This window comes from Garra rufa, chromosome 12, assembly GCF_049309525.1.
Source record: "Garra rufa chromosome 12, GarRuf1.0, whole genome shotgun sequence".
Lineage (NCBI taxonomy): Eukaryota > Metazoa > Chordata > Actinopteri > Cypriniformes > Cyprinidae > Garra > Garra rufa.
Window position 1 is genome coordinate 21,664,571 of NC_133372.1, and position 20,522 is coordinate 21,685,092.

At 35.6% G+C, this 20,522-nt stretch overlaps 1 protein-coding gene across 1 annotated transcript in view; it reads right to left on the minus strand.

Annotated features, from left to right (window-relative positions):
- Positions 1-20,522, minus strand: part of rptor (regulatory associated protein of MTOR, complex 1) — a 237,970-nt gene that overhangs the window by 31,575 nt on the left and 185,873 nt on the right. Inside the window, exons 17-23 of the mRNA XM_073851892.1 lie at positions 14,217-14,337; positions 13,839-13,979; positions 13,520-13,675; positions 6,182-6,300; positions 2,173-2,276; positions 1,697-1,874; positions 817-924 (exon numbers count right to left, since the gene is read on the minus strand). Coding sequence (XP_073707993.1) covers positions 817-924; positions 1,697-1,874; positions 2,173-2,276; positions 6,182-6,300; positions 13,520-13,675; positions 13,839-13,979; positions 14,217-14,337 — 927 coding nt within the window. The remainder of the gene's footprint in view (positions 1-816; positions 925-1,696; positions 1,875-2,172; positions 2,277-6,181; positions 6,301-13,519; positions 13,676-13,838; positions 13,980-14,216; positions 14,338-20,522) is intronic.

Genomic DNA, 20,522 nt, shown 5'->3' on the forward strand with positions numbered 1-20,522 from the left:
TTCCTATTGCAAGAGCGTTTAGTTTATCTTGCCAACCAATCCAACTCTCTTGGCTTTTTAGCCTAATCTTATCTTATTTAGCCCCATTGAGTCTGCTCTGTGTCTTCCTGTACCCTGCCAAGCCCTGTTGTTCCCAGGCGGAGACTCTGCCCTGTCCAACTTTGCCCAGTTTGGTGTGTCCCAAATCTCTAGTACTCAATGACTATGCAGGCAGTTCTCTGGTTACAACCTCCTGTCTGGATCTGATGCTTGCCTGGCTTTCACTTCTCCCAGTGCCCTGCCCTGCTGGTAAAGGTAATGCCAGACTCAGTGTCTGCCAGCTCTGGTTTGTTTTTGGTCTTGTTTCTTTAACAAGGTTTGGTAATGTAACTATGCGTTTGGGTTTGCAACACCATGCCTCACGGTTTCCATTTTGGTTTCCATTTTTAAGACACTGTTCTTGACTAGAAGGATGTATGACAGCCAAGGACCTCACTGGGTTTTGGAACTGAACCACTGTTTGTCTCATAATGAGAAAATGGTCACACACACAACCCTGATACACTTCCTCTCTATCCTTCCCCTCATTTTTTTATTATTATTATTATTATTATTTGTATTAACAGTATACAAACTGGAATAGGAACATAAAATCACATATCCAGTCCCCACCCCCACAAATAGTTTTTTTGATAATATCAGAAAAGGGCTCCAACTTTTTAACATCTATTTACTAATATGTTCAAATCTTAATGAATTAAGTCAGTTCATTAGCTGAACTTATTTGCTTTAGAACTAAATGAAGCGGATAAGACCTCTGATCTGTGCAGCACTCACCTTCATGACAGGCTGAGCGAAGTATTTGGCACTCCAGTCGCAAAGACCCGTCTGCAGACTCACACTGATAAAGCTCCTGTGAGCGGCTGTCTCATCTCCATCTTCAGTCTGAGAAATACACAGAAAAATGAATTGGCAAAAGTGCTATGATCAAGTCTTATACTATGACTTACTGACTGTGTTTTATCCTGCTTATCATATATCAAAATGCTTATCAAAATCATCTAAGCATCTAAAAAAAAAAGAAAAAAAAAAAGCACAAATCATGAGCATGAACCAGCATGATTGCTGTTGAAATTATATTAAGTTTTTAATAAAAATAATAATAGTAATATTGTGAAATAATTAAACAAAATAAATTGTTTTTCTATTTTACTATATATTTAAAAGATGGCAAAGCTTCAGTGTCATATACTCCTTCAGAAATCATTCTAATACGCTCAAGAAAAAACTCATTATAATTTTTCAAACAGTTTATATTAATAATTACTGATTAACATTTAACTTATTTTAAATATGATGTTTTTTTATTTATATTATGTTCATTCATAGTCCTATTCTTTTCTCATTCAGCTCTTTATGTATCTTACTAGTTTCCTGTACTTCTCAGAGACATTTTCCTGCTTTAACTGGAGACTACTGAGCTTCTAGCCATCTAACAAAGGTTTTATGCTCTACATAAAACAAATCCTGAAGGCTGTGTCTTGGACACTGGGATATGAGTAATATCATGCTAGTAGTTTAAGTTTTTGTCTATGCCACAAACTAAGAAAACCACATGAATGCAAAATAGAGTTTTTCTAAATCATTTGACATAAAAAAAAAAGACAGTACAGCTGGTTGTGGATAGATCTATGGGAAACCATTATCACTGTTGTACCTGATCAGGTCCCTTGTCAAACATCTTCCTGGTGCGTGGGAACTGCTGTGAGTGGGGCGCCTGACCACCTAGAGTTGGTGTGTATGGTGGCCGAGTGGGCGGCCCCTCTCGGACCGGCGGTTTGGGCACTTCATTGGTGAGGCTGGAGCTGGAGGCACCAGGCATAGGTGGAGATCCGCTGGAGGGAGATGAAGAGCGTTTGGATCTGTGGGAAGCACTACAACACCAACAAGCATGGCCATAACACACAGATTAATGCACTGCAAAAGAACAGGGCCAGCATGCACTGCACTGCTGCATGTTAAAACAAAATCAACAGCAATAGCCAAGCATAGCCAATAAACATATTCCAAAAAGAGCCAGATGCTGTTTAATAAATGCAAAGGAGAATAAAATAATAGAGATGCACAAGCTATTATATTCTGCTTTGTCATCTGTCAGCAAATTAAATACATATTTAAGTATGTATTATTTACCCTGCTTGATGTATGAGTGTTCCTTTGCTGGTGGGGCTGGCAGGTGCTGATTGGGTCAAAGATCCTGAGTCCAGAATCCTCTGTGTGCGAGCGTTCATAGTGGCCTAATGGGAGAAGCAGTGGTAAAAGGCAGATCTATTACACAAATGTAAAAGTCTAAAACTGTTCAGCAAGTCCTGAGTGCATCAAAAGCAGCAAAAATTCAAGGACAACCTACATTAACAGTACATTAATGTACTATCTACCTGTACCAACAATGACTACTGTGCCATTTTAAAGTTTTGTGTCCAAGTAGTTAAAAAAATCCACATAGGCTCATTGGAAATACGTGCCTCTCAAAACTGAAAAACAAAACGTACCTATATGTACAAATCACTGCAGTTTCCAGTTGAAATGAACACTAAAGGCAGTAAAACTCTGACAACTTTTATTCCTTTTCACATAACGTATAATTTACAGGTACAGAGATTTTATTAATAAAGCCTAATCTTCACACAATTACTTGCAGAATCTTTTATGACTTCAAAATTACAATTTCAACATCCTGCGCAAATAAAAAATGGATATTTTGAAGGTTGCCGTCACATACACAGCTTTATATGCATGAGTTTTCTAATTCAGTAGGTTTACTCTGTAGCGTTTTTATTTAAATTATAAACAGCTGCAATACGTACTCCAAGCAGTGTAATAAAAATGCAGTAATACGTGCCTGTACCAAGGTAATAAAAATGTGCCGTGGTCACATATTGAATGTTTGTTTTAGCGCCACTCTCTGGACATTTCAATTTGAAACTTCCACGAAAGGTGCAGTAAGGTACATAATTATGGTGTTGCAGAAATGTATATAGAAGGACTTATTTAATGAGTCTGGGTTGAAAAAAATACTCTCTGGTGGCCCTGTAGAACTGTAAGTAATATGCAATACAGTTGATATATGCAAACATAGAGAATGCATCTCAGTTTGAGTTGCAATCCTAGAGACAAAAGCAACAGGAGAACTCTTCTTCTTGACTCTAATCACAGCCTAAAAGGGTAAAATCTGAAAATATTGTGTTTATACAAACACAGGAAGTTGACTTATCTGCTTCATCTAAATCTAGTTACCAATCCCATCCTCTCATTGCCATCTGGAGAGATGTTCTAATCTGATTTATATGCTAAAACCTGCTGGGAAGAGAAAGAGGTGTAGATTCATCATGATTGAGTAGATGGAAATAAAGTTATTCTGTGTTTGGGCTGCAGATCAGACATTAAAATGCTTGTGTTTGTGTCCCACAGATTCATTAGGTTAAAAAAGAAAAACAGATAAGAATATTGAAAAGTTATGATGTAGATTATTGAAATGTAAACAATAATCAGTGATAGGGACTGGAGGAGAGAGACAGAAATGATACATAGAACAAAATAATAAATATAATCATAATAAATACATTTATTTATGTTTATAGTAACAACCCCAGTAAAAGAGACACTAGCTATGTTCCAAAATCTAGCGACTTGCCTTGCTACAAGACTGATAATAGCAGAGCCATCGCAGTGGCACGGGGGTGGAGTACCATTAAACAACACTATGCTTGCACACAATACATAATTAATGAACAAACTAAATATAAACTCATCTAATCTCCTTCTCATGTGGAATTGAGTTTCTATATACTTGAAGTGTAAACATGAAAATTCAGGTCCTAGATCATTAAAGTTACAAAATAATATTTAAATGTATTGCTGTTCTAAATAGTATGCAATTAGTCTGCAAAAAGTGGCTGAATGATTTATTATTTCTACTTTTTACTTTTTGTAGTAACAATGCAATTTTGTGTTTTAGTAGTATATCACTTTCAGTAGTGGTGTATTATCTTTCTACATACCTAAAGAGATGCACTTTTCTTTTCACCAGTGAAGATATACTGTACTTTTAGTATAGCTAGTCTGAGTAAATGATTGGGTGTGTGTTATTTTGACTGGACTCAGCAGGTCTATCTGAGTATCACAGCACAAATGTCAGCATGACAAATTGGCACTCATTGTCACCTGCTGCTCAGGAACTTAAGAAAGGTCAAAGACAAAAAAAAGTCTGATTATTGGAAATTTAAACAACCTTTGAAAGTTCTGCAATCATGGTGTAAAAACTTTTCAACATTAATCAGCATCTAGCTCTTAAAAAAAACAAAGTACTTATGTATCTGCTACTCAAAAAAAGAAAAATAAATAAATAAATAAATTTAAACTCTTAAAAATTCTGCTTCAAAAATTAAATCCCATTGTTAGTTATTTGGCTGCAATCAGGCTCAAGCTGATGTAGACATGATGCAAGCAGACCTGAGAAATCAAGCAAGAATGTCTGATACTCTGTCTGAGGATTTTGGGAACTCCCACTACCCCTCCCTTCTCCAGTTTGAACTCTGTAACAGGGGATTATACCAACATTTTCAAGCTTCAACTTAAAAGCTGTACTGTGTACACAGGATGAAAAGAAGATTTGTAGTAAAGCGGGAAAGCAAATCAGTCTGCAGTAACTGTCTGTTCGCCGAAGTCTCTCTGCTTATGGCTTATGATAGATGATGTCAAAGTGGGAGTGTTTTCCAGAAATCAACATACCAAACTCAAAATAGACATGACAAATCTACTGATTAGTAAATCCTTACAGACCTCACAACACATATGAAGTCACCTCTAAGGTGTTGCATACGGCAAAATCATGAACGTAGATTTGTAAAGTAAATTCTGCAAAATGTCTGCCTCAAAATTTACATGAATTCAAACCAAAATAAAAACTAGTTAAGCTGAACTTCTGGAAACCCAATGTAATTTTGAGGAAGCGCTTTGAAAATTTAGTTTGCCAAGCTAAGAAAATAATTTGTTACAATTAAAAAAAAAATACACTGCTTCATGTTGGAAAAAGTAAATTGTCACTGGACAAAATGCAATTTTTAGAAAACAGCAACTGAAAATGTAGTAAACTTAGCAGTGTCTCTAGTTTCATCTAGTTACACTGACACAGTACAGCATATAAAAGAAAAATAGTCGGTGAGTAGAATAGTATAGTGTTTTTTGTGCTCAGGCTAATTCATTAGTGGAGTATTATGCGCTAACACTGCAACATGTGGGTAGGGACTCGTAGGCCATAGGAGTCTCAGAGGAAGCAGGGTACTGACACGGGTTGCACAGTAGATACACAGAGACAAAAGTCAACTGGGTTTATTACTTTCTTAACTTACGGGTGCCTCTCAGAGTGGCTGCTCACATTACCAGGCCACAGGGAGCCATTTCTTTTTAATTGCATTCACTCAATAACAAACAGGGCTGAATGTGGAAGCTTTAACAGTAGCAGATGTAGGCTCAAATGTAGAATGTGGGCTTGTTTATGTGTGGACTCATGTAAGGTACATAAGTGCATGTTTTCTGGATTCTCACAAAAAAAAAAAGATTTAAGTTATCAGTAGAGTGTTATGCGCTAACACTGCAACATGTGGGTAGGGACTCATTGGCCATATTTGAGAAGTCTAAGAGGAAGCAGGTTACTGACATGGGTTGCACAGTAGATACACAGAGACAGAAGTCAGCAGTGGTTATTAGCTTCTTAACTTCAGGTCACAATACTTCAGCAGTATGGTATTGTAATGTATCAGACTGTAATAAAAGAACTTTGATATATACCATAGTACTGAATGATTACTCGATGACATTCCTATCCAGACTAAGATTTATGATAAAAGCAACAAGTGCCTCCTTGATCCATTTCATTGCATTCATCCACTTTCACTACATAGAAAGAGAAGTGACAACAAACACTGGGTCTCATTCACTAATAATTGCATATATTATTCACACATTCGAACACACATTCAAACTACTCAAGAAAATGTTCTGCCTAATTCACAACAACCTTGTTGTAATGTTAGTGAACACACCCAAACCATCTCTATATAAAGGGATTCCGCACAGCCTTTGACAGTTTTTCATAAATTTTGTCAAAAATATGATAGGAATAAAATAGGAATGTCTGTACCTTGTATGCAATGCTGTTGAGAACCTTCATGGCCAGATCAGAGACGTCTGGAAATGGATCAGCTGCAAGATGCAGTAGCACCCTCCAAATCTGAGTATATACACTGTTAAAAGACACTCCTGAAAAGAGAAATCACATGTCAACACATTTTGTTAGTTTCATTTTAGATAAAGGAATGATGCATTCGCTCTTTCAATAAGGATTTCTTAGGAAACACCACAGTAGATTTAAATTGATAAAAATACAGTGCTACTTTTATATGGTACTAAATGATTAACATTTTCATATACAATGACGGATACATTTTACTTACAAGAATACCATGGTATTGCCATAAACAACACAATCAGATTAAACAGCAATATTATAGTATTTTCATTAAAACAGTATCAATCTGAATTTTTGCAGGAAATAAACAAATACTGAAGCCATTCTCTCATTTATTCAGCAACACCAGTTTTTACAGGACAGTTTAAAGTCAGTTGTTTATGATTTTGTCGATACATCCAAGAAAAGAAACACATGAAATTGAATATCCTGTACAGTCATTAAGGTCACTAATTACTTCACCTCCCTGTTCCAATAAAAACAGAACTATCGATTTACACAATAGTAAAAAGCAGATCTCATCCATCTTTCATTAGAAGCTGTCATTACTGTTATCAGGATGTCATTGAATGGCCTGGAAATGTGATTTCAGAAGCAGGAAACAGCTGTGGGAACACGTTGATTTCAATCTGACATTTTCTCTCCTGTCCCTGGAGTGAACCGGCAACCGCAGCTGACATTATCAGTCTTTTGTATTTTTTTCTCCCAATTCTCATGCATTTTCATTCTGCCATCATCTGCAGCATGCCACCCCTCATTTCTGTCACTAGTTCATCCTGCTCTGCACCATTCAGGTGAACAAGACACATTCCTTCAATTATATAGTGGTGCCATTCTCACCTCATTATGAGACTGGGTGCATTTGCTATGTGTGCGTGTGTTAACGTCAACATACCATCCTCTGGACGAGTGGTACCTCTGCTGGAGCATGTGTAAAAGTGTGTGTGAACATCAAGAGCCCACCAGGCAGATGAGCGCATTTGTGATGCAGAAAGAGTTTTTTCCCTGTGGTGCTGAGTGAGAGTAGAGCCCCTCATCTTTGGCATGCACATTGTGTCTGCCATCTTAACGCACGCACAATCCAAAGCGCCTCATGAACAGTCTCCAGGGACACCTCCTCCAACTTGCTTTCTCTTGGTGCACTTCTCTTTACCCACACAATAACAGCAGGTATGGAGAGCAGATGTTCAATGATCTGAAAGTTAATAAACAGTCTTTTGGCCCTCACTCTGAGAGCCACTTCACCTAAATGCTAATCTTAAGCCATTTCGACTTAAATTAATAGTAATCTTTTAAAAAACAAAAATGTACATTTTGCAGAGAAATCAACGAATGTTGAACAATCAGCAGTTAGAGTACAATATAAGAAAAGGCGGAGCTCTGGCATAATCCTTTATTTTTATTGGCCGATGTAAACAGAGACCTAATTCTCTACAGATGGTCATGAAATATTCAGCAGGACTGCAGTGGTGTGCTGTCAAAACCTGCCACAGCTTCAGGAAACACTAAGAAATGGAAATATTTTACTAACCATAGCAGATCAGTGTATTATGATATTATTCCAGTACTTAACATTCTTCTCCAGGGAACGTTAAAAGCTCTAGCTCATTTTCCATGCATCAACACTGGAGAATTGTGCACATGAGCAATAAGATACAAGCAGATTATTGCCCATTAAATTCCATGTTGGAAATTAAAATATTAGACTAGGGTAATGATCTTTATGAAGGCTGTCAACGCTTAAACAGTTACCAGTTGCTTTGAATAAACTGAACATGATATGCTGATTGATTAATTAAAGTAGTCACTTACTATTATTGTATATCAATATTTTCTCAGAAAAAGAATCCCAATCATTGAGGACAAGTAATATGTGCTGAACAAACATCACAAAAACTAGTTTTAGAAGATATTTACACGTCAAGTCACCCATGATAACCATTTAGTTTAAAGAAAAATATATATTTTTTTGGAAACAAGTTTCTTTAAATACATTCAGTTTAAACAAAATATAAAGTAATACACAGTTAAACTATATAAAAATAGTTTAAAATGGGAAAGACAGATTCAAGCAAATGTGTACACTGCAATCTCAATATACAAGATGACAACCTTCAAGCTCTCTGGTCATGTACTCCGGTTACTAAATTTTAGAAAGAAGTCACAGCAAAACTGTCTACTATCAACAAAAAACTGAAGAAAAAAAAAAAAAAAAAAAAAAAAAATGGTATTAGTAAACAGTAACATCTCCACTACATTATTGCTACAGGTATAACACCATATAGACCATATAACACAGCAGATGGTTACAGTGGTGGCCAAAATTATTAGAAAACTAGTATTTTCATCAGCTAAAAATAGTCTTAAGTCAGTTATATTTTGCTTTAGTGTGTCAGTCGGAAATATCAGTTTACATTTCCAAACATTTATTTTGCCATTAAATGTAATGATCAGTGAGATTTTTGTTTGCACAAGGAGTTTGACAACAGCCAGTGCTCCACACAGAAATCTGATCTCATTATCATCCAGGCTGTCTGGAATGACATGAAGAAACAGAACAAACTGAGACAGACTAAAACCAGAAGATCCGTGGCAACGTCTCAGATGCTTCAAAAAACCTTGACACAGTTTTTCATGCTAGATAATCTTAGAGAAAAATACATTATAACTTTCACTGCACAATCTTTATTGTATAAATGTCTCCAATAATACAAAGACCTGACAGAACTTTAAACATTTATATTTATTATAGTTATTTCTACAGTATCTCACAAATGCGAGTACACCCCTTCACATTTCAGCAACCATTTTAGCATGTCCTCTCAAGGGACAATACCATAGAAATGAAACTTGGATATATTTTAGAGTAGCCAATGTGCAGCTTGTATAGCAGTATAGATTTACTTTCCTCTGAAAATAACTCAACATACAGCCAATATTGTCAAAATAGCTGGCAAGAAGAGTGATAACAACAGTTGGATGCTTGACAGGACCTTACGAAAAAGTATATCTTGTATTAGAGCATTTAAAATTAGGTGCTTTAAGGAAATGTAAGGGGTGTACTCACTTTTGTGACATACTGTATAACATTCCGTCACTGGAATTTTTTTCTCTGATATATTCTGTACTGTGCACTGAACTGTACTAAATGAATATGCAGGATGGCACCCCTAGTCAAAATATTTGACCTTTTATACGTTGATGTCAAATACTCTGCTATAAAAGGTGCCTTGAACTCTGGACTCTGCTGTCTTAGCACACAGTTTCCTGCATTGCCTGGCTACTGATTTCTGTATGCAAAGCACAGTCACTCCTGGAGGTTAAGTAAGGACTGTAAAAACAGCTTCATACTTTCAATGAATTAGTCACAGATTATATAAAACCGAAGAGGGTATAAGGAGGAAGATATAAGGAGAAGGTGGATTGACAGGAGGTCAGAGGAAAAAGATGAAATGAAGAGGTGGTGTAAGGTGCTGGTGCAGACTCTGCACTGATGTTACTCAGAGATGTGAAGGGGTGATGACTTAAAAAAAGAGAATATGAAGAAAACTAAAAATGTTGTGTGGGGCTGATGACAGAAAAAACAATGACAAGAAGTAAAATGGATTTAAAGATAAAGAGATGAAAGCAGTCTGAATGTGCAGATCAAAATGCCTTTAGAAGTAAAAATTTGTGAAAATGTTGATAAATTAGGTTTAATGCTGATAAGCCTTTGTGCTAATGTGTCACAATGCACTATCCATTCATTAGTCTCCATTCATAGATGTGAGTAGATCTATTTTTATGGTGCACAGAACTGCCGCCTATGTATAGTGTACCAAATAATTCACTTATGAAGTCCCATTTCAGTTAAGATGCTGACATGGAAGGCAGTTGTCTATGTATGCAGTTGGCAACTCACTGTGTTTTAGAACAAAGCTTCAATCTCACCATACAATGACAATATGAAGGATCTGAAACTGAAACCAAGGGGCTGAACAGAGCAAAATACAAATTTCAGATAAGCAAGAGTGTGTGAGAGAGAGAGAGAGAAGGACAAGGAGAGCTTTTACAGCAGGTTTGATTGATAAGACTGAATTAGTACAATTTAGAGGATTTATATGTTAAAACAGGACTAAAATAAATTGAGCAAAGTTCTGCTGCAGAGGGATTTTGAGTTTTCTAGTCTCTTGATTTAACCATATATCAGCTCTGCCTGCAGAGGTCATAAAACACAAGATTAAAGAACCAGCATTTCTAAATTCTCATAGGGAAAATGGCAATTAACTAAATATACATTTAGTCATCATTTACTCATCATTTACTCAGACGAGAACAAAAGTATTACTACCACAACAAATCTCTGTAAACAAACCTGTATGTTTTTCTCTTACTTCCAAACAAGAAAGAACTTTTGCTAAATGCAGAAGCTGAAATTAATTACACTGATTAACTCTCAGATTCATAAAAAGATTCACAGATTCACATCTAAACATGTAAATGCACCATGTTTGAATGTATATAAGTGTGAATAGTCTGTTTCAGTCTGCTTGTCACACAAAGCTATCATATGTCTGTAGAACACTTAGAAAAGGCTTTTTAAAATGCAAAAATACATGCTAATACATGCATGCAAAATACAATGTCATAGAAATAATGTGCCAAAGATGGGAACAAAAATGGTTTGTTCGCACATCAATAATAACAGACTCGTTTCTAATGTATGTCACTGTAATTATCTTTACCTTGATTACAGTGGATTAATCACTAAATATGAGAGAAGTTGTACACTGAAATAAATAATTTACTGAAATCTGGACGCGAGTCTCTATTCTCTCCACCATCTCTGAAGTAATCAGCTGGGTTTACTCTGCATTAGTATGGTTTTAAACAGTTTTTTACTGGATCCTTGTCATGGCAACCATATATATTGCAGGTTGATACCAGATAAGTCATAATTGTAGCAAGAAGCAGCAAATATTTACGCATACATGAAATTGTACGTAACATCATTAGGCTTCAGATGCAGTTCCCACTGATTTGTGTGCATTTCAGTACTGGATGTGCAATATACAGCAGAGTGACAGTGAAGTATCCTCTGTTTGAACCACTGAACAGGCCTTACAGTGTATGTGTGATGCAAAGCCATCTTCTAAATCAAGTGCGCATCACTAATCATTATTCAGATATAAATATTTTCTTTGCAGTGAGACTCTGATTTCTGCTCCATAACAATTTATGGCTTTATTTCTGCTTTATAACAATTTTCTGCATGTCATGTGTGTAGATTACACACCTTGAATGTACACCAGATCGTAAAACTAGGCTGGACGAGATTAGGCAAGATTATTAAAAAGGTTCTTTTTAATCAGCTGAAAAACTACTAAAACTCAACTACCTGGATAAGTTTCAATCTGACCACATCACAGCACAGAGTCAGCGCTCATAAAGATAATAAATTATATTCCCTAAAATTCAGATTCTGGCAAAGTATCGGTGCTGGTACTACTAGATCTCAGTGCTGCGTTCTAAACTGCCGATTGTAACATTCTGCTAATTAGACTGGGTCAGGCTTTCTCAATGGTCCTCAAATGGTTCAGGTCATACTTAGAAGGGAGAGGTTACTTTGTATGTATAGGAGAGCATAAGTCTAAGTGGGCATCCATGACATGCAGAGTCCCACAAGGCTTAATTCTTGTTTAGCCTGTATATCCTCCCAGCAAGTCAAATAATGAGAATGAACAAAATTGCCTATCACAGCTATGCAGATGATACCTGGATTTACCTAGTCTATTCGCCAAATGACTACAGCCCCATTAACTCTCTCTGCTAATGCATTGATTAAATTAAAAGTTGGATGTGCCAGAAGATATCAGAGGTGCTAAAACATTAGCCACATTTAAATCCAGACTCACATTTATCTTTTTTGGCAGGATAAGCGATATCAATCGCAAAGCTGTAGGCTATAGCCTGCCACATTGCAGACAGTAATTCACCTAACACAAAACATATCCCTGTACGTAATTATGCAGTATATGCAATATATGGAATATATGGAATTTTTAGAAGGAACTGTACCATTCATCATCTTGCTCAGAGGACAGTATAAATGCTTGGAAATATTTCAGTCCATTCATTGTTTTTAGTGTACCTGCCATCAAATAATTGCAGTAAGTTCTGTGCTTTGGTTCTGTGCTATGTTTGATTAATACATCCTTCTCAAATCATCACAACTTGCCTAAAATATTATGTTATGTTATGCTGCTTTCTAGCCTACTACTTTAATTTCACTGTTTAAATTGTACGCAGGAAGGTCACAATTATTTTGGCAATAGCTACAAAAGGAAAACTGTCGGAATTACAAGAATAACATTTTAGTAATTTTAGTCCTAGTTTTAATATTTTTAACTGTGATGGTGTAATAATTATTAAAACAAATGTACAGATTTAACTGATATATTATGTATTATTTATATACATAAAAAAACACGTAGATGTGCAATACATAAATGTATTTCTGATTACCATAAAAAGGCTATTTAAAGGTATACTAAACATTCAACCAACACTGATTTGTTTAATGTACAAATTTATCTTGAAGTGGTTTTTCATCCATTACTATGGTTAGCATAGTTGAAGTGCACAATGAATCGCTTGAATGAAACTACACTGTGTGGGCACATTGTTGATTATAATGAGAGAATTTCCGTTTGAGTTTAAACGTGAAGACATTCTATTCCATCCCTTCTTTTTACTTCCATTGATTTAGCTAAATCGTGGCCACATTTTATTTTTTGATTAAAAAGAAGGAATTAATAACAAATGCTCAATGATTTTTTTAGTTCGTAGACGGATATCTTTTTTCTACATCATGTGCAGTAGTTATTCTGTCCTGATAAAAAGGACAGACATCAAATAAAGTATGTGCGTGACACGTTGAACAGCATGTCATTTTATTAGTGGAATTAGTAAATATAAATAAAAAAAAAAATGTGTATTTGTAGCTGTCTTATTATACACTTGTTTTTGCAAATGTCTTTCCTCTCTTCAGAGTACTGTACCAACCAAAAATCACAACTCCAAGGATTCTCAAAAGGGTCAAAAGTACTGATCTAAAGTAAAAATTTATCTACATACTGAACTACAAAAACTGCTCATCTGTGTCTTGTGGCTAATGTCCTTAATTAAAGAGGCATTTGGTCAATTCAGAGAGGCATTTTCAAAGGAAGCTGCTGAAACAGGAAATCTTACCAATGAGAGAATTCAAGGAAGAGTATGAGCTGACTCTCCTCATCTTGTCGATAGTTTCAAAGGAAAGGAGGTATTCATCATTATCAGGGCTGCCCAGAGTACTGCTGGCACTGCTGCTGGTGCTCAGGTTCCCTGGAGAGAATGCTGCCGGACCACCTAGAACACATATAATATACATAAGCATTGTTAAGAATAGAGGGTGGGTGATATGATAAATCAGTAAACAAAAAGTAAAAAAAAAAGAAAAGAAAACTAAAACAGTTTAACATTTTGTAGCAGAGATTTCAGGCTTTATGTTGTAGAGTTGAGTTTGACTTACCCTCTTCATTGAGATTGAGGTTCTGAAGACTCTTATTAAGGGTCCGAGCAGTGGTGGCAGCTCTTAGGTTTGTATAGGAGTTCACTGATCGTAAACGAGGGATGGCGGGGCTGTCCCTACCCGGGGTAACATTTCCTGTCTCTACACACACACACACACACACACACACACACACACACACACACACACACACACACACACACACACACACACACACACACACACACACACACACACACACACACACACACACACACACACACACACAAATCAAGGTCAGCAGCAGCTGAAACATTAGATAAACAGCAGACCATGACTATTTTGATTTGTGGCATATCTATAGGCAGACAGGCAGATGTATTGTCTATCTGAAACTACCTGTGGAATTTGCAGGTGAGGGTACAGCATAGTTTTTCTCTTCCTCCATGAACTGCAGAGCCACTGTACAGAAATTACTCTCATACTGCACCACTAGGTGACTAAGAGCAACAACCAGCTCCTAAACATGACAAAAAACATGTAAATAAAAGTTACTCAATGTAAACAACAACCAGCTTCTAAACATGCCAAAAAACATGCAAATAAAAGTTACTGAATGTAAACAAGAATTATAGCAGCTCATCATGAGCCAACTGAGTTAAACAAGTTACTGCAGGTTAACATGAGCCAAAGCATTTAATCTAGATTCAGTATAGATCAACATGGGCCAGTTAGGCAAACAAGCATCACTAAATCTCAACATGAGTCAATGAAGGTAATCAAGAGTCACTACAGGTAGAATATTTTAAATACTTTCAATTTTGCTCTCACAAGCTTTTATTTAAAAGGTCCTGCAGTGTGGAAAATGAAGTAAAAATAATCCATGTAGTTGTGGTTAATATAATTGTGATATACTCATACCGTAAGAATAATTATAATTATCATAAATATCAAAAGTATTTAATGCATCAAAAATCAATGGAACAATAAAGATATGTCAGTAATCGTAAAGTTAATACAGGTAAACAAAAAGTCAATACAGGAAGATAAAGCTAAAAAACTGGTTAAATAAAACAGGCAAAAACAACATGTTGGACCTTCAAACAAACATCAGCAATGCATAAAAGTAGTGATGCAGCTACCCCAGCTAGTTTTTATTTTATTTCATTAACTACACCACTGCTATGGTAATTGCTGCATACAGGAAATTTGCACTTCTCAGATGGACCAAAGTTGTTCCAAAGCTGCAGGCCAGAAGAAACAAGCTCAGCTTTAAAAGGGTCATGAAATGAAGAATCAAAATGTTCTTTACACACAGTGGTTACTCAACTTTACTCTCGAAACTAACTCCCTAGTTCAAAACGTGAATTATTCTTGAATTATTCATTTCTCTGAAATGCCCAGATTTGCAATCTGGAGAATTATGACTACATAAAATATATTTCTCCTAAATAATTACCAAATTAACAAATGAAAATCCAACACTTACGCACATACACACAACAAAGCGTTGCTAACTTGACATTTCAGCCATTCACATTAGACTAAAATGCAGTCAACCAAACATTAAAAGTTACTCTGCTCAATTTTAAATGTTCACTATGAAATCAGCATGCATTTTTGTGCATGTGAAAGATGATGTTTTACACTGATGTTGGAACTTGACTGAAGTACAAAGCCTTGTTTACACAATGAATTATATTTTAGCAACCAAATGTTAGATGGCAAAAACGGAAACATATTGAGTCTTGTTGAATGAAAGATACCTTGTGAGCCCAACACGTTTCAGTTTCCCTTAAAATAAATTAATTTTAGCTTTAGCAGTTTTAACTTAAGTTTTTGTGCTGTTTATAATGAATGCTACTATAGCCTAATTTATGTTTTATTTTATAGACTGATATAAAATTCTATAGCTACTTATTTACATGTGTACCCTGTTGTAAGTTGATTTGTGCACACTGATCTGCACCAGTGATGCGCGGGTTGATCCGAAATGAGCGGGTGCCTGCGGTCACCCCCGGTTACCCGCGGTTACGAGTCATCCAAAAATATTTTTAATGATATTCGGGTCGCGGTCAGTCAGGTCGATTGAAATAAAGATGCCAATTAAACCTTTGTAATTAATATAGTACTAGACAATTTTCTATTAAATACATAGACCTACACTTTATTGGCTGAATAATATTTACCTTTTGAATGTTGAGCGTTATTAACTGTTGAATAAATGCTGACGCGGGACAAAATGCCCGATTTCCCAACATGTTGAACTGAGCAATGCCACTGTACCATTTTAATAGGCTACTTTTAAACGCATATAGCTCAGTAATGTCAGTTTTATGTATTTTCTGAGAGGGGGTGGGATTTTTGTTGGGAAAGTCGAGGGAGAGACGCACACTTCGATTAGACTGGATAAACACATGCAGCATCTTAATTGTTAAGAAAATGGTATTCCTAATAAATGTCTCAAATATTTTGATTAGCCTATGTCCAATGCTTCTCTTTCTTTTTGGAATTATTAGACACATTTCACTATGTCTTTTCAAATGCCTAGGTCTGTTTAATTTCCTTAATTATAAAATTTAGCACTATTTTAAACGTTTATTCAAGCAATAATATATAAATTATCTCATGCATATGCTTGTTTAAAACCAGGGATTAAAAACGAATTCCAAGTAAAAACTGTATTTTTTCTTTACATTTCCAGAGAGCGAAACAAACAATTACTTAATAAATTCAAGGCACTATAATTTCCTTATTTATTTGATACAACTATACAATTATCAAGAATATTAAATCAACTTAATAGGCTAGGTTAAAGAATTTTCTTATACAAACAAAACAATGCACTTCAAAACGAAGTTTTCATAAAATTCAGGAATCACGAATAAGACAAAATAATATTATTTTAAGGAAATATATAAAATAATATTATTTTGTCATATTTGTGATTCCTGAATTTATATATGAAAATGAAAAGTGCATTCGTTATGTTTGTATAAGAAAATTTGTTAACCTAGCCTATTTAGTTGATTTAATATTCTTGATAATTTTTAGAAGTTAAAAGTTAAGAAAAAAGGAATTAGCTTGTAGTCTATATATATTTAAGGCTATAGGCTATCTTTTTCTTAACTTTTATTACACTGTAGATCGAAATAAAATAATTCTTGATCATATTTAACATCGGAGAATCACTGACACTATTTAAATCTGTATAAAGGAAAGACAAAATAAATCACAACAAGAACAATCTGTATTTTTCTTGTAATCAAGAACATTCTTTTGACAATATTTCCTTATTAAAGCCGAATGATGTTTGACAGTGAACGCATCTCCACCGCAGCCGCATATAATCGCTGGTGTCAGTCGCAAATATTAAACATGCCCAGTGGTGTAGTGGTGGCCGGAGAAGTGGGTATACACTTAATTTATAAATTCCACCAACCCCTAGACGTGACTCTCGGCAATCTCTGATGAAATCGGTCGGGTTTTCTATGTATTAGAGACGTTTTGAACTTATTTGAACTCATTTGTTTACTGGATCCTTGGACTAATAGGGGAGAGCGGGGCACAACCTAACACTTTTTGGGTAACACTTTACAATAACGTTCTTTAGTTAACATTAGTTAACCACATTAGTTAACATGAACTGCACTTATACAGCATTTATTAATCTTTGTTAATGTTAATTTCAACATTTACTAATACATTATTAAAATCTTGTTAACATTAGTTAATGCAGCGTGAACTAACATGAACAAACAATAAGCAACTGTATTTTCGTTAACTAACATTAATGAAGATTAGTAAATACAGTAACAAATGTATTGCTCATGGTTAGTTCATAGTTCATAGTTAGTACATTAACTAATGTTTAACTAATGAACCTTATTGTAAAGTGTTACCACTTTTTGAATTTCGAGGTTTATGTAAATTCACTTGGGGTTCAGAGTACAATATTTATCCACATTATTTTCACACTTGTCTAGTACAAATATATCGCTTTATTTCATATTTACAGTGTATACGTTTTTCGTTATTTACCTCAAAAGAAAGGAAGTGAAATGTGACAACATGCCCCGTAGGTGGGGTACATTGTAACATCGGAGGTGTACGTTGTAACACGACCATATGACAGCTTAAAATGTTAACTGATCGAATTAAAAAAATATACACAAACTAAAATATTTTGTCAGTAAAATGCATGTGTTAACTTTTTCAAATGAAGTAACAACGTTTTAAAAAAAAAAAAAAAAAAATCTAATTTTAGAGTTTGAAAATGGACACATCGCAACAATGCTTGGAACAGCCCTGATCGCAACACACAGCTGTACAGTAGTTCAAAACAATGTGGACAAATAGATGAAACACATTTAGACATTCAGAAAAACACTCCACTCCCTCCACACACAGCTCTCATAGAACACGACACACATAAACCAGCCAAAATGCTTTACATTTCTTGAAATAATAACATCTGAACATTAAACATTGATTGTCAGCCTTTATTCACCTGTTTCTTGTGGTTTCTTGTCAAATCCTGCAAATAGTGTAAACTGCACCGCTAATGTCATAGAATAGCATAGTATAATAACAGCGGGGCACATTATAACACAGTGTTACATCGTTCCCCATCTGCGCCACTGGAGATTTAAAACAGGTTAGTGTCTTCTGCTGGTTTGTGAAGCATTAATAAACTATCTAAACTGATAAATAACAAATTGGAGATTAAAATAATATCAGTTTTGTCTAATTTTAAATGAATACTAAAAACTGAAATGAAAAGTTTACTTCAGCCAGAAATGTACTTTTACTATGGTAAAAGAGGTTCACTGGTTGAAGAAATTTCTGATCGTAAAAAACGGCTTCTTTTTATTTGTTAGGTATTGTTTTCGTTATTGTGTACTTTTTTAAATTACTGGGGTGGGGAGATGGAGCGGGCGCAAGCGCATCATCAAATATATTTCAAAGCAAGCCGGTGCCACGGTCCTGACTGCGTCTTTTTTGGGTGTTTTTAGCAAATATTTACATGTATTCACATATGACTGGATTTGGTGGACTGTCATGTTTTTGGCTAATGCAGGTGACGATGATGCGCATCAGAGGGGATTTAGACTACACCACTGAACATGCGGGTCAGGAAGCGGGTCGGGTACAATATTTTCTTTCTTTTTTTTTTCTTTTTTTTGCGGTCCGAGTTGCGGGCGGGTTAGTTGAAAACGTCGGTCAGGTTCGGGTTGTTTATACATTGACCCGCGCATCACTGATCTGCACTCCATTCTACATTAGATTAATAAATAAGGCCCAGTAACAAACGTCAGATCGTTTAACGCTATTAAGACACCAAGTGATCCTGCCATCAAACATCGATGGCAATGCTTGCCATCTCAAATATTAAAACAGTGCGATGAAATTAACCAATCACGGAAGTGGAAGTTTACTTCAATTTCTGCAACTGAAAAGATAACAGCCCTTGGTGCCAGATAACACAGGACAACTTCAGGGGTCTTGCTCAGTCCATGCATGTCAGTGCTGTTTTGGCAGCACAAGGAGGACCAACCACATATTTGTTTTTTTAAATATAAGTACAACATTAAAACATGTACACAATAAGTGCATTATATCAAATGATTCATTTAAATGTAAGTGCCTAGTACTTAATGCAACCTAATATAAAGTTGGGCTCTAAATTAATTAGAGGTTGATCCATGTAAAGCCAATGAACTAGGCAAGACTCCTAGTCAGATGTTCAGGGACAATGTAGTCCAACTCATATGTCACTGTCCCCAGAGTCATCTTTAACATTCCCCTGAGCCAGGCAACTGTTTCAGTATTCTTTAAGGTGATGATCATCACATGTGCATAAAAAGAAAATAATGTCCTGCCCTACTATAGTCATGGGACTATTGTCCCATGGCACATGCACACATCCTTTAAGAGGATTTTCAAAGACCACGTTATGTTTTCCTCCATATTCAGCACCCTATAGTTTATAGAAGATGCCCTTGGCTTGTTTTTTCTTACCTGAAAAACAAGGACACCTATTTATAAAATACTGTTCATTGATTTTAGCTCAATACTAAACACAAAGCTGGCTGAAAAGCTGGACAATCTGGCGCTGAACACCTTTCAGTGTAAACTGGACTATATAACAGAGTATATGGGCTATATAACAAAGAAGCCACAGTGGATTTTGACTGCCTGCAAGACCTTCAGCACAATCAGGCTTAGTACCAGCACCCTCCAGACCTATATCTTCTTTTATATACGACAGAACAAAGTAAGCCATACAGTTTTGGAACAAGTATGGTCATTTTAACTGAATTTTATTCTAACACAATACAAAGCGAAAAAGAACTCTATTTGGTAACATTTGGTTCACAGAGAATTGTACCTGGAGACTAAACATCAACTTCATAATATCTCCCCCATCCTCACCACCTTCTACAGGGGCACCAACTGCTGAATTACTTTCTGGCATGGGAAATCTAAAGTTAACTATCAGTTTCAAATCCCTTCAGCAGACAGTAAAGACAGGCAAAAAAAAAAAAAAAAAAATAAAAAATTGAACCGCTGTCCCAAAAATCCAAGACCTCTTTACAAGGCCATCAGCAGCATCAGGGACTCCTTGAATTTCATTGACATTTTTGCAAGCAATGTCGAATTGAAAAGAAAATACTGGATCATTTAGGCCAGGCCATCTAGACA